At 42.4% G+C, this 26,259-nt stretch overlaps 1 protein-coding gene across 1 annotated transcript in view; it reads right to left on the bottom strand.

Annotated features, from left to right (window-relative positions):
- LOC136434414 (gamma-aminobutyric acid receptor subunit beta-3-like) overlaps positions 1-20,740 on the bottom strand; it is a 64,011-nt gene extending 43,271 nt beyond the window's left edge. Inside the window, exons 1-3 of the mRNA XM_066427202.1 lie at positions 19,699-20,740; positions 17,724-17,791; positions 3,362-3,582 (exon numbers count right to left, since the gene is read on the bottom strand). Of these exons, the coding sequence (XP_066283299.1) occupies positions 3,362-3,582; positions 17,724-17,791; positions 19,699-19,894 (485 nt within the window). The 5' untranslated portion in view covers positions 19,895-20,740. The remainder of the gene's footprint in view (positions 1-3,361; positions 3,583-17,723; positions 17,792-19,698) is intronic.
- Between the last annotated feature and the right edge of the window lie 5,519 nt (positions 20,741-26,259).

Raw genomic sequence — 26,259 nt, 5'->3', positions numbered from 1 at the left:
CTGCTTTCTTCACCGAATGATCATTAACCTGCGCGAAGGCGACATCATGCAGAATCAGTAATAAAGGGTTCGCTTTCACTTCCACCCTGCCGTAGCCAGAGTTGTCTCCCATCAGATCTGTCTTCAAATAGAGACACTTCTGGATAGCCAGAATGCGCTCCTTCCGGTGCAGCCATCGTGCGCTGGTTGGTGCAAGGATGCAATCACGGTGATTGACAGGACCACCATCAGTAATCATTCACGCCAAGGTTTCCATATTTGGTTCGCATGCCTGCATAGCCATGATTCGTGTTCGTGTTAACGACCGCCAGCTGTGATTGTTTACGCCCGGGTTCCATATTTGGTTCGACTTGGCGAGACATGTTAAAACATGCTGCTACTCCGCTGAATCACGGCGAACGATGTCCACTGTTTTTCTCGCAACAGTCGATCCTAAAATTCCACACATAATGTGGGAGATAGACTGACCCATGGACTCCCTAATAACAGTTTGGTTTTGCAAACTGTTTTGCTCAATTTAAAGTATCGACGATAAACCTAACCCGGAAGTAACACAGAGCGCATCCTGGATAGACACACAGTTGCTATCCCAATATGTCGGCAAATGGCGATGTTTCTGGATATCCAGAATCCGCTCTTCTGCTGACTATCCCAATATGTCGGCAAATGGCGACGTTTCTGGATATCCAGAATCCGCTCTTCTGCTGACGACCGCCCGCAGTGATTGTTTACGCCCGGGTTTCCATTATTTGATTCGCGCTGAATCACGGCGGACGATGTCCACTGTTTTTCTTGCAACCGTTGATCCTAAAATTCTACACATAATGTGGGAGATAGACTGACCCGTGGACTCCCTAATAACAGTTTGGTTTTGCAAACTGTTTTGCTCAATTTAAAGTATCGACGATAAACCTAACCCGGAAGTGACACGGAGCACATCCTGGATAGACACCCTTGGTTATCCCAAACCTGCACTCTTGGCTTGGGACGTGTTTGGGATAACCAAGGGTGTCTTCTGGCTACGATAATCACATGCAAGATAGTCTCCGCCTTTAAAACACGAAGCTCCTCCCCCAAGAGCATGATCTGGATAGACACCCTTGGTTATCCCAAACGTGCTCCGCCTGGAGCACATCCTGGATATCCAAAACCTGCACCCTTGGCTTGGGACGTGTTCTGGCTATCCAGAAAGTGCTCCGGAGCGGTTTCTAGATAGGAGCGGTTTCTGGATACAACACACCCTGGGTATGCTCAAAATCGCTGCCAAGTGCTTGATCAATATCTTACACAGCTACTGTATTCAGATACTGTAGTCAAAGCAGTTAAAATGCAACTCCGTCGTCTTTTTCTATTAAGTTTCAACGTGGCTTGCCTAGTGGGTTCTATCTGCATACTTTTGAGTTGCAATGTTAGTCATGTGTTGAAAGGTAGAAAAAGTAAAAGCATCTCACAGGATCAATCTAAAAGTCGTCACTCACTACCTTGTATTTCAGTTTCCCACACTATCACTTACGGCTTCGGTTCATTTTTACAATTTCATATAATGAGCGTCACAGCTACCGACACAAATGGTTGCAGCTGCCAGATACTGTACATGCCTCTTTTGTCTTTACATTCGGTCATCATCATAGCTTGTCGCCATGGAGGAATCGGATTAGATTCGTATCCCGATGTCAGAAAGTGTGCTATGCTGCACAAACATCAGTAAAGAGTCAGAATAACAATACACACATGTGTGGCTCGTCTGCAAGCTCAATAATCGTCTACGACCACGAAAAAAATGAGCTGCTTTATGCTACGGTCCCATTTTCACAACGGGCGGGGCCCGGCCGGGCTGTCTGCGGAAACGAAAAAAAAATGAAAAGAAACAAATACACAATTTATGGTGAGGCGTAATTTTTTTTTTAATTTTTAGTGTCTTTAGTTGTCTTTTAGCCCTTATTTCTTTAATAATGAAGTCTGACAAGACCTCTGTTGCCAATGGTAACTGCGTTGACGTCAAAATGACGTCATACAATGAGGTCATATGCCTTCAGCCATCCTCTGGGATCCGCCATCTTGGATATGCGATCTTGAATTTTTTTTAGAAATACAATTTTTGGTACTTAAGACCCCAAAACACAATTCAAATAGTCTAGAAACGTTGGTTTCAATGTTTTTGTCGAAAACATTGCAGGTATGGACGAATTTAAAGGGGGAAAAGCCTGTTTACACCTAAACTAATTATGTTGTCCGCCTTCTTGGATTTTGGCCGATGACGTCAGGAAATTAGCATAATTTAGGAGAGCAAATGTGGTACAGCAAGAAAACCTTGAAACCTTAATGTTTAAGCCGAAATAAGTGAATTTTACAAAATATACCTGTCAGAAACAAAAATCCTAAACTTTTGCTAATACTATATTACTATAGAATTGTTCCCAACTAAATCTTAGGAAAAGTCACCAAGTTTGGTAGTCCTAGCACACGTCGTTCAGCAGCTATAGGACATCAAATTTGGCGCGGGCACTTTTAGCCAACCCCACCCCCGCTAGATAGGGATAAAGAGGCTACCAGATTCCGTTCTGATTTCTCCACGTTTACAGACAAAAATGGACCACTCTCCTCTCCTCTCAACATCGCAAAAAACACACATTACATAAAAAGTCAGATCATTCGTCTTCCACCTTTTATTATGAAATAGGTGTCGGACCCAATAAGTTAGAATCCAGTGTCGGTAGTTGCACTAAAGTAGTCACATGCTGTGCTGTTCGCCATTGTTTGTCCTCCGGGCAAGAACTTGCAATGAACTTTCAACAGTGTTTTCCGTCCATTTTTACATTACATGAAAGATTTGCCAGTCCGGGTGTTTCGAGAAGCATTAAAATTATGGGAAGCGCTAAATCTGGCAACTCCAGTGATACATGGGAATACAGAATATGGTACATGGCAGTACCTCAAACCCGCGGCACTATGGCGACCTCCTGCGACCGAGCTCTTAACGAATTTTATAGAGGAAAAATAAATATTTAGGCTTTGTGTTTTTTTGTTTTCTTTTAAGTCATACTTGTACGTTTTCCATGATATTCCCAGGACAAAGTAAAGCGTAACACAAATCCAGTGAGATAGGGGCTTTACATCGCAGGCTCTTTAGTCAGTGGTGTTTCGAAAATGAGAAATAAACTGATGGACTGCCATCGTCAATCATACGTTGGAATAAAGTAGTCTCTACCAGACTAACCGCGCCGGCTATAGGGCGCAGTAAGGACAGCATATTGGACCCACTCTCCATTGGCATTCATTCCACTCTATTTGGCCAATTTCTACTATTTTCCAGCCATCTGCGGGGCCTGGTAGAGGCTAGGAATAGAGTACTTAACTGTACCTCAAACCGTAGAGAACGTCTCCGTTAGGAAAGATGCGGATGAGGCGGTTGTCCACGGTGACGGTGTGGAGGAAGGATTGTTTGGCGTTGACCAGGAAGATGTCAGGGACCCAGAGCTTCTCCACCAGCCGGCCATCAAGGCTCAGAGTGCGGTTCACTCCGCGGAATATCAGCCGGTCGTCGTTCCAGTACTGACGCAGAAACAGCGTTATGGTGTAGTCCTGTACGACATAACGGAATATAGGTTTTCAATACTATGATTTTCTGATAAAGATTAGAAAGCAAGATTTTAAGATACGCAATAAGACAGTTTCTCAACCAACTTGTCTACTCTAGTTGCTTGGGAAGCTGTTTATTTGTGTACTGTAATATCATTTGTATTCCATGTTTACTAAAGGTTAGACATCCAGGTATCAAGATAGGCAGATAACAGCAAGTTAAACATTTAGATAGATGTTTTGGTCAGTTTAATTCAATAAATACATTTGATCGTCAATCAGTATATTGGTTTATCTTGTTTCAATAAGAGAGAGAGAGAAAGAGAGAGAGAGAGAGAGAGAGAGAGAGAGAGAGAAAGAAAAAAAGAGAGAGAGAGAATAAACAGGCCTTCACGTCTACTATGTCAGACATAAGGTGCTTCTGCCCAAATGCAAAATACAGCAAAATAGCGAAATACATCCGCCAATGTCGTTTAAGCCTTAGGATCGAGTCCTCAATATTCATCAACATACAGCCAACCTAATGTGTATACATGTTAAGAATACAGTACCGTCCTTTGAATTTTCAAAAAGAACTTTGGACAGATTCGCTGCGCTCATCACAATTTGCCTCTAATGTCTAAGTAGTATATGCTCGGCAGTGATTTAAGTCTTCATAATGTATTCGTAACACGATGTGTTTCGGCTGTTACAGGAGCTGCCATTTAGATTGATATTCAACATATCCCCATGAAGCTGCATGCAAAAAGAAAGGACGCATGGATACTGGCTGTTATTTTTCATTCAAACTACGATACTCTCTAGTTCTCTATATGATTCATATGGTAAATCCTGACCTTCCGTATGTAGAAAATGACATTGGGATGTATTAATATCATTATGCAGAATTTCATCCGCCAAACGGAAAATTGAACACCCCTACAGAATGCCTGTATTTCGAAGGTCACGCAGGGACGACTATTTCACATAAGAGCTTGTCCCTAATCGATCTAGTGCGCAACAGTTGGCGCATACTTGCCGGCTCCCGGATTACCCAGCCTTGACAAAGCGGCAAAATATATTACCAGGAGCTTATCTTTCAATCAAGGCAATGTTACGCGACATGTACGTGGCTTCCTACCGAACCTGCCATTTTCATTGTTCTATTAAGCAACCGAATTTCATTCTAATCGTCCCCAACACACTGGCAAATTTAATCGCAGAAGCCTTTATCTATTACCTTAAGTAGGAGAAAGAAGAATAAGTCACATAAGATACCACTTGGACGTATAGTCGGTTCTATAAGACTTTAAGATCCTGGTCCGTTAAGAAACATTTTTCATGTTGGTGTTGTCTAAACATGACAGTGGCATTGTTCATCGTTGATTGATCACCTTCGTATTCTTTAAAGATAACAACTTTAGATTTATTCCTGCCGAATATTCCCTAGGAGATAATTTGATAAGCCCGTCAGATGACAATCCTGTATTCAGATAGCACCCCCGCACCGGGTCTGATTGGATCTGTACGTGCTTTTAACTGCGATAGTATTGATCTAGTCATGTGACATTGCCCTTGTACTATCGTTGATTGGTGACAGTGTCTCTGAACGGACACAGAATTCATTTGGGAAAGGTTGAAATGACACAACAAGGGTGAACTGTGAGGCGAAATAGGCAAGACTTACGTCGAATAAGGTTATACATCCAGGTAATACGTCGCGTTAATTAGCAGTCGCTAATAGGCAAAACTTAATTCAAAACACCTGCATGACCATAAAACTATGATCAAAGAAGCTGATTAGGTGACATGTTGTGATCAAAGAGTTGTGATTGTTCTTAATCAGCTAGCAACATCTCTCTCCTCCATAGAAAAAAATAAAATATTTTGTTTGAACCTTTGTTTATTCTTGATAAGCTCAAATCGGCACGCAGGCCGCTTTTCAGAAACATTGCAATATGCAGCCTATACTTCTATCCCCGGACGAATTGTTTACAGGCTCTTGCAACAAGTGGCAGACTTTTGCAAAAATGAAACGATTAGTCATTCTTGCAAACATTTTCACATCTTGCTACCTTACTGGATTGCAACTTTCGTTAATTCTCACAGGCAGCAGAAATTGACATAAATATAGATATATTTTATGACAGCGCCAACTACATTCATAGTGGAGACTATTGCAAACCTTCCACAGAGTCAGAAAGCCTGAATGACAGGATGAGTAAATGTAGGATTGTGCTCTGCTCATGACATGGGATTGACAGTTATATAATTCGTCTTTATCAAGCAAAATCTTTCTCCTCCCATTTAAACAAATGAAATATTCATCAGAAATGTTAAAAAATGCAGGCTAGATTTCTATAACCGGACTAACTATTCAGGCTCTAACAACAAGAAAACGACTTGAATTTGCAAAAATGGCAGTTTTGCTTGAAAATGATTTTATCATTTTTTGCAAACTCCTAGCTGGATTGCAACATTCTCACAGGAAGAGGAAAATGACAATGAATATAGACATATTTTATGACAGCGCCAACTATATTCATAGTGGAAACTATTGCAAACCTTTCACAGAGGCAGAAAGCCTGAATGACAGGATGAGTAAATGTAGGATTTGGCTCTGCCCATGCCATGGAATGGAGACTTATATCTTCCAATTTCCATCGGTCGGGATTTCCCGACTGCTTATCCCTATGGATGATTGCGATACATCTTCTAACGGCAGATGAGAATTCAAGCCCGAAAGTACGTAATATAGATGCAGCTAGAGTACAATGTAGGAAAGTTGATTACAAATGCGCTTCATACGTACTGCGGGAATCCATGTTATCCCTGCGTATCAAGTTCCATTTCCAGGGATTTTCAGCAATCTGACCGGAAGGATGTCTGAGACGTCTGTTCATTTTGATACCCGGACTGCAGAAGAAGGCTTTACGTTTGACTATTGCGATGGGATCTAGCAAAATGCAGGGATTTAGATTATTGTTTTTTTCAAGTTTGTTGCTCTAGATTATCCTACTTATTGTCTACCGGATCAATTTTAGTTTAATTTTCATAGTATTACGTTGGCAATGCAGGGTTGTATGCACAGTGGGAGAGCAAGGTAGTAATCGTGTCTCGGACTGTCTCCCATAATAAATAGTGTCTTGGTCTTTTATATTGGTCCCGAATAGCAGGATTTGCAATCTAAAAAATCAACAAAACATAAGTGCAGCATTACGTATCGTAAAACTCCTTATTTAAGACGCACTTCATTGTAGTTCGCCGAGATATTTCCCTCATATAATTGCACAAATCGAAAAAAAATGGTGTGTAGCCCCAAAAACTATTACTGGTCAACTGTTCGCAGTGAAGAACCGGCTGGGCGACCAATGCAGTGGTTATCCGAGGGAAAACGCAGAGTTGGAAGACCTCACACTACTTTATTGACATTAATTGAACGAGACACTGATCTCACGGGTTTTACTTTGATGTCAGCCATGAATGACAAAAAGTACTGGAAAAACTTTATTGACTGTATCTCACCGGAGTAAAAAAAATCCGGACGAAAGATGATGATAATGACTGGTCGTAATATTATACCATAAAGTGTCACCTGGGTTAACCTAACCGATATAGTATATATCTCTAAGAGTCTGCAAATATGACTTAATGATAATTTTGTGATTTGTTGGTGGTACGAAAATGCCCCATACGTCATACGATAGGTTTATGACAGCGAATTGAAGATATTTTGATTGAACTCGGTGTTTTTTTCCGTACAAAGACAAGTTGAAAATTGACAGAAAATGTTTTCGACCGATGGTTCAGCCATAACCTTACTGAAAATCGCACTACGCATGTGACTTGTCTGTTTGTTCCATGTTCCGACAGTTATAGACATCGCTCGACACACCGCCGAGACTTTCAACCCAATCCGTCTGTTCACAACACATCAGAGGGAAACTTTAAAGCTCAGAAAGCACTGCCGAGACCTCAATACGTCTGTTTACGTGACATACACATGCGTGTCATCTGACATCGGGTGCCATGGATGTCTATGTCAGCCAAGGGCGTGGGTTGGACTATCCGTAGAGCAAACATAAGCTGGGAAATACACACAACATGACCGATGAATAGCTAGCTACTTGCACCAGACAGTAATACATTCTGATGTTAGATTCTAGCATCATGGGCGGGAAGGATTAGGATGGGACGTGCCAGGCATTACCTGGTCTATGTGTGCAGCATATTTCAGTTGATTTGAATTGGCCTTGTGTCAGATTCGGCTGGTTATTTTGACAGGGAAGGGTGTTAGATGCACAAAGTCAATATATCTGAATCCTGCCCAAGGCGAGGCTGTGGGCATGACAAATAGTGAGGCGGGGTGGAAAACGCACGGCGAGAATGTGACGTGAATAGAAGAAGGCACTTTGTAGGTCCTGAATATTCTGTGGTCCAGGTGAACGACCTAGGCAACTGGCTCACTGTTTGTCAACTGAATTCAATGTAAAAGAAATGTGTGTTTGATGGACAAATATCTTAGTGTAGATGCGTTGGTTATATCTGCATGCTCATAACGTAACATTACCTATTTACGTGCCGAACCTATTTACGTCCGGTTTGGCTCATGTCCACATGTCATGGTGTATTTCGCCAAAGCCTGTTCTCATGAGCAATAAAGAACATCATAAGTATGATCCTTAACCATCTCTTTAATTTTTGCACAGTAAAACATAATGGCCATGCGTTTACCACGTGAACGCCACGTGCCGCGCATGTTTGGGGAATTTACAAATAAACATTGTTTTTTTCCATCGCGTTAAGCAAGTGGCCGGACAGACATAGTGATTTTATCATCATTTGTCTGCAGACTACTTTGGACAGTTACTGTGCATTTTTTTCTGGTCTATGTTTTTCTAGCAAAGCGCTAGAAGGGAAAAGACCGAGGTGGACGATAATGGGTTACCCTAGCACAATTCTTCATTATATACCTAAGTATAAATACATGCTCGCACGGCGTTAGATAGGCGGAGAAAAACTTACAGACCATGCATTTTCTTTTTAGAAGAGCTGATATTTCTGACCATGGGTTTAACATTTGGCTCTGTCCGTGAGGTTTTAAGATAAATACGTTTTGAATAAATCGGACGTAAATTGGTTATGTTACGTTACATGTATTGTCATACTCAGCGAGCTAAAGCGTATACACGTTTTGCTTCCAGTACTCGGTTACACATTACAGCTGCATGGGGGAAAACACGACCACAATACATATATATATTTCAAACACGTTCTTTTCTCATTTTCTCCTCATCACTGTTCTCATTTATATTTTTTCGGGGATAGTCATTCGATAGACATAATACTTCTACTCCTTACTTAGTATACTTTATTGAAGAGGAATGTTACGAGCGAGTAGATCTGTGAAGGAAGATAATTGCCTTGCATGTTACATGTTCTGAGAACTGTCCAATTTGAGAAAACCATGTACTCTGATTAAGATGATGAAAGTACTCTGACCATTAATTATCTAAATGGTCTGTCCTACCTGGGTTATCAAGGAGGAAGGCTGCCCTGTCTATTGAACGACCTATTTCCGTCAAAGATCCCGATGCAATCAAGAATCATCAAGCTGATGCAATCCTCAAAAAGTGCATGAAGCGAATTTCCGTGGCAAGTTAACTTGAAACCCTACTGAAGCCGAGCGTCGGAATTTTAAAAACGTGTGAAGCATAGATCCCTACTTAATCGACTTTTCCAATTAAACGGTTTAAGCACGAAGTAACCTTAATTGACCAATATAAGCTCTGAAAGATTGGTGCCACGGCTGATCACACCGGACAGACACGAGGCTGTGTTTTTGGCAGCGTTTCAGCCAATATTCTCTGCTTAGCGTTACCTTGGTTATTAGTAAGAGTAATTCTCTTTCAAATAGAACCTGCTGGTCATTAAACTTGTTATACGCTACGTACCGCAGATTTGATGTTGGAGACGACTACATTGCGTTAACTTACATCCCGTCCATCTAAACGTCTGTTGCTTATTCAGACGTAGCTGTTTCTTTATGTGTTTTCCGAGAAACTGTTTGCTAAACCTTCTTTGTAGTGTTCCCTATTCCACGGAAACGCTCAGTTGATCTCCCTGATACAACGGGCCAGGGCATCATACTTAAACCGGACTGTTGTGAACCGGTATAGAATTACCGAGGTTGCTGTTTTTCATCGTGTCTCTAGGGAAAACCGAGAGTGAGTCTCAAGCAATGCGTAACTTTGTGACTTTGAAGGCAAAGTAATAGACATAGCGAGGATCACGGCAGAGCATAAAGACATTCATGTTCATGATCTATTTGGACAGATAAAAGGGTCGGCAGTTCTAACAAGTCATGTTTGTCTAACTAGCATGAGGTATACAGAGAGAAAGATCAAACACAAATTGTTGTGGAGAATAAAAAAAATCATTGACGTATTTTAGAGTGCTGCATGTTCTGACATACGGATAGCTATGATGCACATTGTAGCGTGAAATGGCATATGACAAGTACATGAACCTGATATCCCAAATTAGCTCATTGAGCTATACGTATACGTCCGGTATATCAAAAGATTTGCCATGGGCAACGAAGAAAACGTGTTGCACAATGCAAATGAGGAGCTACGTGGAGCAAGTCCTACAAGTTAGGGTGGAGAGACCCGAAACTTCAACATGCTAAAATCTATCTTGAACATGTTTGCGCCGTTGAGCCCTTTACACTTCCATTCTGTGCTGATTCCATTCCGCAACCCAAACATTAGGCAAAGCAATGTTGTCCCAGGAGAGAGAAAGACAGTGGTAATTTCCGTGGAGTTATCTCTATTATTTGCCGGTTGAGTGCCTGAGTTGTGTGGTAAGACGGGACGCTGGCAGGCATAGATTGCAGGATGCCGTTATTCTCATTAATCAATGCCATTGGCAACATCTGCAGCGACAAGATATCGCTGCTAGTTGCCTTTTACAGAAACATTGTCGCTAAGGGATGAGCTCCCATAGAGCCGCATGGCCGTCAATCAAGCCCTGATCAATGTGTCACCCTGAAACGACCTTCACATAAATAGAACAAACAAAACAAGGTGATTTATCATGAGCCAATGGACAACAAATTCACCTTATTCGACATTGTTTCATTTTCCCGAAAATGATGAGGAGCTAATAATAAGCAGTCAGCATAAGTCATCGGCTTTATCTCGCCAACGCAGACCCGTGTAGACCGTTTAATTTCCAGTTTAAGTTCACTCCCCCCATTATTTGTCGCTGATATTCCGATCCGAAAGTCCCTTAACTGCCGCTAAAGTTTCCTGTACTTTCAATATTTCCCATCGACGAGAAAAAAATGTGGAGTGCTGATGTGCTTTACTCCTGTGACGAACGGCTTCCCGTGCGGGATCCAGGTAGTAATTAACGTTAATATGTTTCATTGGAAATTTCGCGTTCCATTTGTGAATGAGGGAGGTACTGGATTAGCTGAAATTACCCAATCGATCATCTTCTCCTCAAACCATTCAATCCAGTAATGAAGTCCTGTAGAACTTAGCGGACATCACGAGCCAGGTCCCGCTACTCTACGTCCAAGGGTAATTGAAGATTACAGTCCTTACAAACCCCCGAGGCTTGGGGCTGTTGGTGAATGCTGGCATTCTCGTTCATCAACTCCTGCAGCGGATTCTGCAAATCTCGACAATGGCCCCGCGCACTTTTACACAACTTTCAATCAAACCTTCCCGAGCTTACCGTTATTGCAATACGAATGCTGACATTGGCTTGGTTAAGGAATCAACCGAGCGTGAATACGTGCATTGCATCTTGTAGTTATGGCATATAGCTTGCAAGATGGTCTTAAGTCTAAAGAACATGGCCATTTGTGTTCGTTAGACCATACTAACTGTTAGCCATGCTGGAGAGTAGCCAGGATGTTAAGTAACTGTTGCATTCCAATGTATTTGAAGATGCAGCGTGGTCTTAAACATGGAAAAAATGTCATCTGCTAAAAAAGAAAACCAGATATTTAAAACTTATTTTCCCCATGTTCCTTTTATTTCTATTAACTTTAATCTAATTGAGTTAAATCTAATCTAATTGAGTTGATTCACAACTCTAAATGTGAACAGTTATTTGCTTAAAAATGATTATCCATTTTATTTGAAAAGGTATTTTCACCATCATCAGAACTAATATTCCATACGAGTCCAGTTACAGTAAGAAATACCACAAGCGGTGTTTCATTCAGCGAGGTTTCATACATCTATATGCTGCTGAATTAGTCTGATGCAATTCCTGTTCTGTATTAGGAAAGTTCAAATAGTTTTTCTTTCTACTTAACATTCTCATGCATTTGAATAGGGTTAGTTTTGAGGGGTTTCATCAATATGAGTTACCAAATTGACAGCAACTGTGCTGCAGTTGCCTGATTTTAGTCGGCATAGTCTCGATGTTGTTCATCATACAGGCAGATCCACGGTTCTGCACCATGAATCTTATGCAGCCTACTCCATCATCTCTGCCAATACCGGAATGCCGAGATTTTGGTCCGGCTCAACTGCTCCGAAACTAATCTGAGCCAACCCGAGGTGGCGTCACATCGATCCAAGCTGATATATTGCCGGTAAGATTTTATGACTGTCTCACTTCTGACATGAAAAATGTAACAGTCAATTCGGTTTTATTGACCGCCACACGGGGTCTCTCGGGAGTGGTATCGCGACGCTCCTGCCAACGCTGAAGGACTGCTAAACCTTGCGGTGTTCTCACATTTCTAGCCCATACAAAGTGTAATGTAAATCTAGACGCCATCAAAGCGGCAGCTTTCTGTACGAAATGACAGGTTTCAACGGATTGATCATCTTCTAACCGTTTGAGTTGCAATACCCATACGTCGTATTGTCATTTCATAATGCGCTGCAATACCCACCCTTTATACTGTCATTTCATAAAGTGCTAGACGTCGATGGTACATTAATCTTACACTAACTGCTAGTAATTTTCAGTCAATATTTCTACTGTGCCTGTGTCCCCAAGCCATCGTTTTCTTTATGTTTGGTATCCTATGGGCAAAAAATGAGTTTGCTTACATTACAGCGTTATCATTTTAGAAAAGTAGCATGATTGTTAAATATTGGTAGATGATAGCCCTGGGGGAATAGCAGGGTAATGTGTTGTTCTTGGCTCCATTTGAAATATCGATTTAAATGGACGTGCATAATTTATGTCCCTGATAACAAAAAGATGCATATTATGACAGAAGGGAGCTAATCTCGGTTCCAACCTCTGTCTCGGTGAAAAAACACCGCTGACTTGCGCTAACCAGGGGGCGCAAGGCTTCCCATTACTCACATTATGACGGTTTTTACATTTGCTGACCGAGGATTCTCCTTATCAGTCTGGAGTAAGGCGCATGTCAAGCTGAGTAATTAGAAGGAGAAGACCCGGAAGACCGATCCCGTAACGGTCCCCGCAGAGCGCCAGTAATCCGGAGGAACTTCACAGCCATGCAGAAGCGGCGGCGTAATTAACTGTGGCGCTAATACATTGTGATGAGATTCCTTCCCATCGCATTAAGGCTCCGTCTTATCACGTTCACGGTCAGGGGAAGGCACGGCTGGCTGCACCGGCACGCCGTCTTAATGATATCAATTCGTCCGACACAGTTCTATCCGCCCGGAGATCGCGCTCGATCATCCTTGGGCCGACATCGTCTTTAATCTCGGTTGCGCTCCCTCACTCCCTCGCACGCGCTGGGTAAAGACGCAGTTATCGCAGGAGCGGTATCTCCCGTGTACACACACACGACACTGATGGAAGGGTGTGGGTGGAGAGGATCTGAGGTGACCGCATCTCACCTTCAAGCGCCGAGAAGGTTGCCAAACACATGCTCACAGACGTGTAAACACACAAATACACAACACACACACACACACACACACACACACACACACACACACACACACACACACACACAGCTCGAGAGAGAGAGAGCTCGAGTGAGAGAAACAGACAGGCAGACAGACAAACATTCACAGACAGAGAGAGAGAGAGGGAGAGCTTGAGTGAGAGAGATAGAGACAGACAGACAGACAGACATTCACACACAAAAACTCTCTCACACATTGACACGCACAGCTCTAGACACATATGAACTAATCCAGCCATTGGTACTAGTTCTTCCCTTTAACTGCCATAACGTGAACAGTTATGAGTGGAGAATGAGCTCGGTTGAATGAGCGGAGAAAAACAGCGGTGTGCAATATCCCGTGGCTTCATTATTCTGTTTTGTTCTGCGCTATTGCTATCGCGAGCGGGTAGGCAGGTACGAGTAATGCAGGGGAATCAAAGGCAGGGGAGCCTGACAGAAACTCATCCCGACCACATGATAAGAACGTGATCTAAATGATTCAATGCAGGTGATGCCATATATGAGAAAAACAAAGATAATCAGATAAATCTGAAGCATCGGAACAACAGTTTTGTCGACCTTCCCCTTGGTTTGGGCCACAGGACACGACGTCATCACAATGCGTCATTGTGTATATGTAATTATGAAAAGGTTATTAAGAGTACGAGCACTTATGTGTAAAGGGGAGATTCTCAGAACTCATGTTTTTGTTCGGGGTAAAACACCTCAGCCTTATCACAGCAGTTTGATCAAATATTAGGTATACGTCATAGTACTAATGAATTTGATTTATCTTCTTTATTATCGTGATCTTAACGTTTTGGGATTTTGTCACATCCCCTTCCCCTACTGTTTTTCTGGATTGCTGATATTATCTTTAATCTGAACGATACAAAACACGTCCGACTCGTTTGAGGTAATCTGTCTTGTGCATAAGGCGTCTCGGTAACGTTGAGCGTTCACGTACAGAAATTCCAAGGGACCGTCTTAATTGGCGCCATACAGTTCAATATTACATTTTAATCATATCCCTGTGTCACCGGAGTGATTTGACAACTGTCGGTTTGTGTGGGTGGATGTATAGAAATGAAAGGCAGGCATAAACTAAAGAGGGAAGAAAAATGGCGATTTTGCCCGCCGTTGCTCGTCGCCAGACAGACTGGCAACAGGTAACAATCTCGCCACAGTTCATCGCCGAATCTGGCCCCGCGGCAATTTCATGCCAATTTGAATCCAGCATTCTGTCTGGTGTATATTAAATCAGCATGTATTTTCCTGGTACAACTTAAGATGGGTTCATTTAACCCGCCCTACTCAAGTAGACGTTTGCCTTTTTTGAAGTGCATCAAATCTACAACATCGCAGCTACGTCAGAGTGCTGCATATCTGTGAGATAATTTCCACCGGGTCCAATTTGAGCGGGGCGCTGCCTGGTCAGTGCGGCTGATTACAGATGCTTATCGCGCACTTGAACCGTGAGGATTACGGCCAGAGGAAAGCGCTCTCGTGCCGGGCAGCCCGCTTTTAATTTCGGCACTTTCCACCGTCCTTTCGCAACCTGTCAGTAGTAACGAAGGGCGACTGAAGGTTGAGCCGTGTCTATTTCAGACCTGCAATTTTGAACAGCAAAGCTAGCCACTATATATCTCATCCCCGCTTTAACCTACGCTTTCAACTTTGGGGGAGAGTTGGTAAATCAGGGTTCTCGGTGGCTTCTACAGGCATCAGCTCTTCGCTCGATCAATTTCCGACGAGTTCTGAGGCTAGATTAGCTTTGACCGACAACATCCCCAAACTCGATAATCATTACTCTACACATATGTATAGCCAACTGTTAGTTATCTCCTGCAACTCGCGTCTAAGCTAACGTCATTGCGGATAACTTTGTTGTGTAAATTCAGTACTGCAGCGTTCATCAACCTGAGATGGCTCCGACTGTTCAAAGAGCCGGCAGACACTTAAAGTGCATTAAAAGATATGGCACATCACGACAAGCGCTCATTAGAACTTCCAATTAGAACTAATGGAACAGTCCTAATTAGCACAAGGTCGCCTGGGAACTTTCATGTCGTTCTTAAAAGTGTTCAACAAGATATTAGCCAGCACGAATTACTAAGTTGAACCAAAGCCGAGAGCACTACTCACAGATGAAAAAGGTAACATTAAAGTGCACGATGTAATCTTGTTTTCGATGAGCTCGACCCAAGAGCTTAGAACTAGTTTATCCCAATACATAACCAATTCACTCCAACCAAGGGATGTTCGTATGGCTCAACTGGTAGCAGCCTAATAGTTAAGCTCCTGGTTTTAATTATTGGCTAATTGGGGACCCTGGTTGAATCCTGTGTCAGGACATCCCGTGCATGACATCTCGGTTGGGGCTGCACCCTCCGTTCGGAAGGAATGTAAAATGGGGGTCCAGTGTTGAAGGGAGTTACCTCTAGCACGTTAAAGGAGAAGGGCTAGCAACTCCTTTCTGTTAGAATATATACTGCGTCTAAACAGTAAGGAAATTTGCTGTACTATGTGTCCCTAGGCACTACATAGATCTGAACAACAACAGCTACAATATTGCTCCAACCAGAAGCGGTTTATCTAAACCAAAACCTGTATATCAAGCTAAGAACGTTAACCTTCACCGGGTCATCACAATGTCCCTCCCTCGTCTAGCCAAGCGAGTCAAGGTTTGCCTGTATTAGACCAATCTGTAAACCATGTTGATCCACTGATATCGATATTTAGTCTGACCAATTCGTTTTTCTGACAAGTCTACGTCGGGAAGCTTAACGTGTAATCCGCTGGAGAAGTAATGAAAATCGTGAACCTACTACTAACAGAGAAAGTTTTTTTATCGAGTGATACTCGCGACACGCCTGTGTACGCGTTGTTGACATATAGATACGTTTGTCATAATGTAATGCCTGCCAGAACCAATGCAATTTGGCCCGCGACGTAAAACCACTTGATGATATAGTTTCAATGTATATTCAATGGTGTGGGGTCTAAAAACTCTCCTTATTAGATAGTAGGCGCCCGTTTCTATTTCAGCAAAACGATACATCCGTAAGATATGTATTATCTGTAGTGCGTATAGTATTCACATGACGTTTTACGATATTGTTCTATACCTACAATTAATTGGCAATGAGAACACGAATCCTTCCACGCAATGCTCTTCTGAAATAATCAAATAACAATAAAAACATAGATGGCCCGCAATTTAACAAATCGTTAACTTTTAAATTAGAAACCTACTGTTGCCCGTTTTCCAATAAATAAATTAGCAGTAAATTCTAGCAAAATTGTCACGTACAACCTATATACAGCTACTCTGAATGTTGAAATCGCAATTCAAATGTTTTCATTTCGCCTTGTTGCGTATGTGTCACTTCTCTTGGGCGTCGTGACCACATCCACAGCAAGGTAATGTAATGTATCTATAATGTGCTATTTTCTGCAGAGTTTGGTGGTATGAAGATTAAAGAGGTAACCGTAGCCGTATATTTCCATTGTTAGTTGGCCGAAATTGATGTTTTTAGCTTTATAATGTAGTGTGTGTAACTATGTTCTTGTTTACGGGTATTGTACATGTACGTGTCCAGGGACACCTGAAAAACAGGCTACAGATCTGAGCTGTGATTTCCCCTGGTAAAATAAATAAAAAGAAAAAATGATGATATACTGTAACTGTGATACAGCTGTAGGCGACATGCGTCTGGCTACGGTATGAACTAGGCATATGGATGCAAACTTTCGCATCATTAAAAAACAACTGTTGTAAACTACATCGCTCTCGGGGCTCACAGCTAAATATGCTATTTTGTGCAAAGTTTGGTGCTATGAAGTAGATTAACCAGGGCACAACTGTAATACAACTGCATCCAGCCACGGTACGAACTAGGCATATTGATGCAAACTTTCGCATCATCAAAAAAAAAAAACTGTTGTATATTACATCGCTCTCGGGGATAACAGCTAAATATGCTATTTTGTGCAGAGTTTGGTGCTATGAAGTAGATTAACCAGGGCATAACTGTAATACAACTGTAGGTGACATGCATCCGGCTACGGTACGAACTAGGAATATGGATGCAAACTTTCGCATCATCAACAAAACAACTATTGTAAACTACATCGCTCTCGGGGCTCACAGCTGTCGTGTGCACGTCTGTCTACGGTAGACCCCGCGGCCCGTCACATGACAGTCTGCACGATGTGAAATGTTGTCGTTCTTACCTTTACTCTACACGTAATGACTTACCAAGTCCACTTCCGAGATCTGGTCGATACTGGCAATGGTCATACTCATCTCAACTCGCACGGGCTGACCTGGGAGAGACAAGCACAAACCATTAGCCGTGTAGCAGCGCTATTGACATTAATTACAACTGCCAGAACCAGCAATTAAAGCCACCCGGGGTTAGTTTGATACGTTTGGGGTGGAGTAAGATGAAGGATTGAATTCTCCCCTCCCGCCCAAGGACCGTGAACTACACGTTAATAATGTCAGGACGGGTCAAATGTGGTGACCTCACGTCCAGTCGTTAGACGGCTGTGTACCATCTACGTACACCGGGTCGGACGTGATTTAGTGTAAGGGTGAAAGAAGGGTGCGGGCAGTGACACGAAGGAAACGTAATTACATACTATTTCTTCTTTCGATTCGGACCTTAGGTTTGACTGAAGCAACCGTCCAGTGATGTCTCATTTGAGACTTGAATAACCGAGAGATTCTCGGCCTTCCCTAACATGCCACGACGACGGAATAGGTAGATTAGATTTAATGTTGAATTGGCAGGGTCAATTTGACGAGGCCGTCTATACGTGCACCATGTACGCCACTTCCATGTCAGATTTGTCCGCACCAAGGCCATGCATTTTCTAGATAGTATGAAATCATTCCCGGTCGTCCACACAACTCGGGACGAGACAGACATAATGTCGTTAAAAGATGATTTCGACGTATCCAATTTTTCACTCGTTAGGTCTACTGTGCCTTTACTACCCGCACACACACACGACAAGCAAATGGCGAGGATAAAACACGCCAAACCAATTTGTATCGCTAGCTGTTGCTTCGTGTGCATTAGGATACATTTTTACCGGGCATGATCGTTCACAAGTCGGCAATAACAAAGGGGCGCCGGCATCAAATTCAGCACGTTTGTTGCGTGGTTATTGCTTTGGACAAGCAAGGTGAAATGAATCTGAAATGATACAGGTATTCATTATTTGGCTTGTAAAAATATTGATGTATGTAGGACGAGGCATCTTAAAGGCAATGAGTCACTGAACTCACGCCTGTGTTATAACGCGAGGACCACATACAGGCATATTGATTGATATTATTCTTACACTACAATGGGGGTTGCTGTCTCGGAGTGCCATCCTTTAACCTTGCAGATAATCAAAAACGTGGATCGCAATTTGGCACATTTTGCTGCGGTTGCACAGAATTGTTATCAGCGCTCATGCCTGAAGAGATGCGTCCATCTTTTCAGATGAAGGTATTTCATCCATTCTACTCATCCTCATCTGCATGTCCAAGGACAACATCTTAATTCCGTCACAGAGTGACCTAAAACACGATTATGCATTTCAAAACATCCAGGGGGTGGACATATCCGTAAAGATGGAGTTTCTTTTCTTTTTTTCCGAAGGATTAACGGCCGAATCGGTTCGGTTGCGTTTAGAAAGATGTTTGCCGTGATACACATACAACTGTTTCTGGATTCCGGCGATGCCTCACATGTCCGTATTTCAGGCCCGTAATTGTCGGCATTCATTTTGCATGCTCTCCGCCAATATACACTTGGCAGAGATAAGGTCGAACATTCTCGTCTTAGCTTCGCCAAAAAGGCCATGAAGTCGGCGCAGCAGCGCTTTTCATGCCTTTTAAAGATGCAGTTCCTCAGAATCGATTCGGCAATGCTTCTGAGATTTGTAGCTTTCTCCTTGAGTTTGAGGTTTAACTCCGCTAAAATAACTACACAGCATAGGCTATCATGGACGGTAATGGTGCATTTACCATTGTGACATGATGGGAAAATAATCCGCAAAAAACCTGCCGAGGCAGAAAAAGATCACACTTGCATTCTGAGTTTCATCGTATTGGACACTAAATTTTGCAAATTCTGCTACGTCAGGCTACTGCAAATATGTCTTCAGGGTACTACATGTATGGAACTGCTCAAGATGAATCGTGACTCAAGGCCTGCGTGTGCGTTTCGTCTTACCTCCAAAGTAAGGCCTAAGATTCCTGTCGTAATTGATCTGTTCCAGAAGCCCCTCGATCCGCTGCAGCGTGCTCATCGGCGGGTCCTGGCCGTTCTGGCTCTGCCCGGAAGGCTGGATGGTTTGCGGGGCCTGCTGCCCAGACGCCAAACACCAGGTCAGCAGCAGCGCGGTTAATCCGACCGAGAGGAGCGGCATCCTGCCCACCGCGGGGTGACGTGATCCGATGCGGAACAGGGCTCACCGGGTACCCGACAGAGCAAGCTGGAAACGACGGTAAACCAGAGGGCCCAACACCGAGACGACCAGACGCGTTGGAGGTGCCATTGCAGAGAACAGGACGACGTTGCATAAATATTAATGCTTGACGTTGCACGAAGAGCTGAAGCTCCAACAATGTCGGGTCACGTTCTCCTCCCTAAGAATCTCACAGCAATCTTTACCGAAATAGAAATAAATGTCCTCTGCAGCCATCCAGCTAGTCGGGACGATCTTGCATCGGAAGGCGGAAAGGTATCATTACGTGTTGAATCCTCCGCATGAAGAATGTTACGAACAACAATCGGACTCTATACAGCCCGCAGTGATTCTAAATCGCGACGCCAACGCAGTTCAAAGGCTGTTTCTACACGCGTCGCACTTGAATGTTCGGTGGCCTTGTCTGTCTGAAGCCACGGCCATCTGTAAGTACGAGCGGCGTCCGCTCGATCTAGCCCGCTGCGCTTTGTCAGAGTAGAATCGGCTACTTTTCCCGGCTCCTCTAACCGCCTCTTTCATTTGCGATTAACCGCATACAAACGCTACTCGGAGCTAGTGTTCCAGCGCCCCCTTTGCGGCCGTACTATGTATACGCGGCAAAAACCCTAGGTCGTCACTCAAGCGCACACGTGCAGCACCTTGGAACAGAAATCAGACAAATTGCAAGAAGATGGAAGTAAGATCCATATATCAAATCTAACAACATGAATGAGCGCAAGCCTACACCCAACGAATTTCAACTAGTCAATAAATCGAAGAAGATGCTGCTAATGGCAGCGGGCAGCGTCGCAAGACTTCAATGGTTTCGGCCATGAAATTATTATGATGGAACGATTAGAAACGCATTTATTCAATGCGAAGGGCAGTCAGTTATTATATGGAGATGGGTAATGCAATTTTGATATGATTACTACTGAAGAGGAGTAGACATGAATATCAAACATGATGTGAATCGAGGTAGAGGGGGGACTGATATCATATCTTCATTGACTCATCGCAGTTTCAATTTTTAATCATATCGTTGTGAAGCTTTCTTTATTAATAATTTTTCAATATGCCGTGCGATATAGATTGGAAAATGCAGAATAAGCCTTTGTGTAGCCAAAGGCTCATACAATTCCCAATGGAATATAAATTCTAAACGTTACACGTGCACAGTCTCCACATGAAAGATAACTTGCATTACGTTTCATTTTCCTTGACTAAACGAAGGTTTGCTCCTTTATGCAATAAAGTCGGTAATGATAACATCACAGTGTTGTTATATATAGTGGTTGATATGATTCATAGACACATTCACGGGAATGCTGTACAGAGTGCGTCCGGTCTCCTCCAGGTCTGGGGTCTCGCTGCACACGGAGGTCAGGGTAAATCCGCGACGTCCATCACGGAGAGGCGGGGGGAGGTTGGAATGGTCTTCAGTTCATTTTATCAGTTCACTTTCATGGCCCAATTCTACCGACAGAAACTCATTACAGAACGTGTTTGTCATAGAAAAAAGCTACAGCATGGGGAAAAAGACCTTTGTGACAATGATGGTATGATATAAACTACGCTTATGGCACTTAGTTTAGACTTTATTTTAAGAACACATTGTCCATCGGTATCACTCCCTTTGCACTAAAGACTGTTACGGCTGAGTGACCAAAGATTTGACAGATCGTTCAATGTCACAAAAAAGGAGCGATTTTTAAAATCTGTTTTGTGTGCTTTTTTGTTTTTACATATTGCATCATATACATCATACATTCCGATTCCGCCAGCGCGGCGACCTAGCTGCAATCGCGCTGCGACGTTAAACATGACAGAGCACTAAAAGAGCGTCCTAGATAATAAAAAAAATATTCTTTTTACGCTCTGTATTCTATTGTCTACTTATTCATACTTTTAAATTTTGCATGATATTCCAATTATGAAATCAAGGATTCCACAAATTCAACTAACGTCAACGTAGTGAAATTGGGGCCTCACAGAATCAAGGGTCAAACAGATCAATTCTTTGGTCACTCCACTGTACCTCAGCAGTCGCCGTCTAGAGATAAAAAGGCCTAAGCCATCTCATGTAGGTTCTCAACGTCAAAGTCATCCGGCTAGGTCAGGTGCTCGCTGATTGAATCCTCCCACGTGTAATGGATGGAGATCGGCAAGACCGCATCGTCATCTGATACCAAAGAGCAACAGAAGTCGGCATGAATAAAACCAATAAACGGATACAGAAATCGTGATTGACTGTGTGGTCGGATGAAACCATTGGTTATTGCCCTGATGCCGTCCAGGGCAGGCGGTGACGTCTGATATATACTTCACATGGGTTTGCAGCAAGACATCATTCTGCCACTGCGCTGACCTGCAAATGTCGCTTGCTTTAGCTTCAAAAACAGGTCAAATGTCAAGTAAATGCTAATTTTTTTAATTGATTTTGTTTCTTCCGAATGCAGAAAGATGTGCAAGGTCTGTTCTTTGTATCAACACTATTTACAAGAGGCTTACTGTATCTGGCCGTCTTGTAACCATTGAGGACGATTTTATTTCCAGCACCGGATCTTCCAGAGTCCTTTCCGCACCAACAAGCGCCAGTGACCTCCAAGCCGTGATAAAGGTCATGCAGATATTCCTGAGCTGGAGCTTTCATGAAAGTCATACAATTATCTGCAGCTTCCAATTCTATAGCGAACCGGGGGCGGTTGACGGCTGAATGATGAGAAGGATGTTGTAGTGTGAGAGTTATAGATAAACCGTCGCCAAGTTGTTGGTAGTGGTGTAGAATATTGAAACCATCATGATAAGTTTTCTCGGTGCATCTCTGTCCAGTCGAGCATCACCAAGACTTTAAAACACAATGTAAAAAAACAGTAATATTGAGTCATAAAAATAGTTTAGATAGTTTCGCAAATTTTCGTACTCGTTGCCTGGTATCAATTATCTGCTATCTCCGGTTTGCTCTTTTTTAATTGCTTTACTATATCATGGTTTGCCACGGAATACCTTTAGCATTAAAATGATTTAAATGATCCATTCCCCAAACAAAATTGTCATCAGTAAGAAATGCATTGCAGCACCACACCATCCTGTGCCGGCCAAATCCCAACCATAACACCATGGTGACCACATGGCGTCGCGGTGACCATTTAACCGGGACCAGATACTACTGGTCCTTTCGCCCGTTTCCAAAAAAAATATATTACTCTATGGGTTTTCTATACGTCACTAGAATGTTTTCTTTTTAAAATCGATACAACAAAACATGTCTATACAGTCTTTTCGCCAGTTTGTAATAAAAGAATGTCTATGATTCAGAGGTTGCAATGCCAATAAAACATAATACAAAATAAAACATCCGACCGTGCGCAAGCTTGCGGATTGTCAATTGACTGTTTTGATCAAAGTAAACTTTTCGAAGTCGTAACTGTTGCAACTTACAAGGTATGACAACATACTTATTTCATGTTGCTCCTAAGGCTTATCTTTACAAGGATGTTCTGTCAGAGTCGATAAGATTCTTTCGAATTATTTATTAAGTAGTTAAGTGTAAAGCTGGAATTGCCGCTCACAGACGGGTCCATCGACGACGCTGAACCGATCGTCCGTCAGGATAAAAAGGAGAAGAAGAAGAAGTTAAGTTGATAAGATTTGATCACCAGTATGAGTTCCAGTGCATGCAGTTTCTGTATTGATTTGAAATCACATGAGGATAAGTTAATTTCATACAGATGAATATTCGATACAAATGTGGGCACAGTTCATCGATTTCGCTCATGGCCACGGTAAAGTGCCATTTGTGCAGTTAGCTAAGTGGGCTATTAGATCAACTTCAATACAATCAATATGGCGCCCTAGATATTTGTAAAAAGTTGTATAATCTACAGAGATTACGATAGAGTCATTAAAACCTAACTTTGCTTAATATTATTCTTGCATGGATTCCATTTACAGTTCTTAACTTAGTTTTTTGTGTTAACATATAAAAGTTATGTTAATCGTATACTTCTCCGGTTATACAACATAGTTTAGTATTTAGTTATAAAACGAGTGATTTTATTCACGATCTAATTATCTCCATGAAAAATGGAGATATTGTTTTGGGTGTGTCTGTCTGTGTGTGCGTGTGTATGTGTGTATGTATGTGTGTATGTGTGTATGTTTGTGTTTCCGCACCACTCCAGTCAGCATAACTCAAGAACCTCTTGATGGATTACAATGATATTTGGGATGTGGGCGGGTGTTGTGAAGCCGAAATTTAAGGTCGATTTTGGGCCACCTGGTATGTGACCTTGGTACTGCAGCAGAACTGCAATTTTTGTATCTTTTGACCTGGACGTGCTGTGGTCTTGATTTTTGAGTGGCAGATAGCTTGGTCCATATTTACAGTGTTTTCCATTATCAGACTCAAATACATGTAACATATGTAGTTTATGGAAAGTGGAGCATCAACAGATACCAATTATGCAAATAAAGTTCCTAATTTGCATAATTAATGCAAAACACGATAATTCATCTAATTGGAAAATTATAGGACTGTCAATATTGCAACATGTAAGTTAGATAAAGGTGTTTATTACCAAGCATATATTATGCAAATGTGTAAGTCATTTGCATGAATAGAATTGTTCATGGAGATATGAGGTCGTGGAACTCTTGTTCTTGTCTGTTTTATTCAAACCCTGCCCTGCCGACGGATAAACTTGCAGCTAAACCATCGCCAATCTCGCCACAACCATCCAAACTCGTTTAAACCAATCCCCTTCCACAAGGACTGCTACAGATTCTCCTATTTTCCATGACCTGCCAGAGATTGGAACTCATTGCCATACTCAGTAACACAGGAACTGGAGGTAAAAAAGTTCAGAGGGGAGGTCGCAGACCACCTGAGAAAACACCAATAAGTGCACTACTACCCCAACTAAAGGGGAGTTGTCCAGTACAACAACAAGAACCCCTTGACCCTGTGTGTCAAGACAGTTGCAGAAAGAAATCGCATTATAGTTTAATCACTGTTTTTATCAGTATTATATTTGGCAGTACATGAATCTGGCGTTCTTTGGTGCCAATTGGACTAAAACACTTGACAACATTTACGTCAAAATGCTTCAAGAGTTGTCTGCAATCGATCGCTCTATTTCCGTATTTTTAGGTCGTGTCTGATGGAAGTGCTGGTCGTATGCAGTATATCATCAAGCACTTACCAACCCACCCGGTGTCATTTCTCAATACCAGACCGGAGTAGAAACTGGGCTGAACTACGTCATTTCTAACGCACTTCGGTTACTCTCGGATAGCCATCTCTGACTACATGGTTCATAATGCACTCAACCTGCAAAATGCAAGGCATGCGGTGTGCCGACTTCTCTCCATAAATGAATCTCTCTTTTCTCTCCTTCTCTATCTCTCTCTCTATTTTGTTATATTTCTAATAGTTCTAAACTTGTTCACTAAAAGTCACCAAAAACAAAGTCCATTCATTTTATTATGTTCAGTGTAAAACAACGTTAACCTGTCAAATCCATAAACAAAGCTTTTCTATCAGCCCAATTAGTTGGCATGAATCCTGCATTTAGTATTCATTTCCACAACAATGTATTAAATACATTATCGCCGTTAATAGGGCAGGTTAGGTGACTGATGACGGGAAACAAGAATTACACAAGAAATTAGATAAAATTAAATGTGCTTCTAAATTAATAAAGTTCCACAACTATTGATCTTCAATCTTCCGGAGTGTGCCTCGTTTCGATTTCCTATTGTTGATTAAGGGTGGAGTACAGAGGGCCAACTACGGGATTACCAATTATACAATGAAAACAGGTAACCATTGATCTGGATCAGGTGCTTTCCTGTGATGAACTATTTTTTTTTAAAAGTAGGGTAAAGCAGTCATCCTCAATTGAGGTGTAGAATGTTGCTTTTACAAGTAGCTAGTGGTAGTGCAATGCGGCTTCGCCACGGCTTGCATTTTTGGCCAAGCACACCGGGTCGCCCCTACTCTTCTCGATAAGTGTGTTGGGTACTTTGACGTGTAGAGGTTTGACGCTTGAGGCTTACGCCCAAAGCTCCCTCATTCACGGGGCCACCGGCTTTACGTCACCATCCGAAAAAACGAATGCAATCCCTTACAAAATGTTCGACCTAGAGTCGACCCCTAGGATCGAACTCGGGCCCTAGGATCCACGAAATTTGATCCAGAAATCGAAGCAGCGGGGTTGCGTTACCGCTTGCGCCATACTATTTACACGTTTGTGACCTTTGATCAGCCTGATATACGTTGTTGTGTCCTTTTCCTGAAAGTCAAACCGATGACCTTTGTACAA

The sequence above is a fragment of the Branchiostoma lanceolatum genome, chromosome 5, assembly GCF_035083965.1.
Source record: "Branchiostoma lanceolatum isolate klBraLanc5 chromosome 5, klBraLanc5.hap2, whole genome shotgun sequence".
Taxonomy (NCBI): Eukaryota; Metazoa; Chordata; class Leptocardii; order Amphioxiformes; family Branchiostomatidae; genus Branchiostoma; species Branchiostoma lanceolatum.
This window is presented reverse-complemented; position numbering and strand designations above follow the sequence as displayed.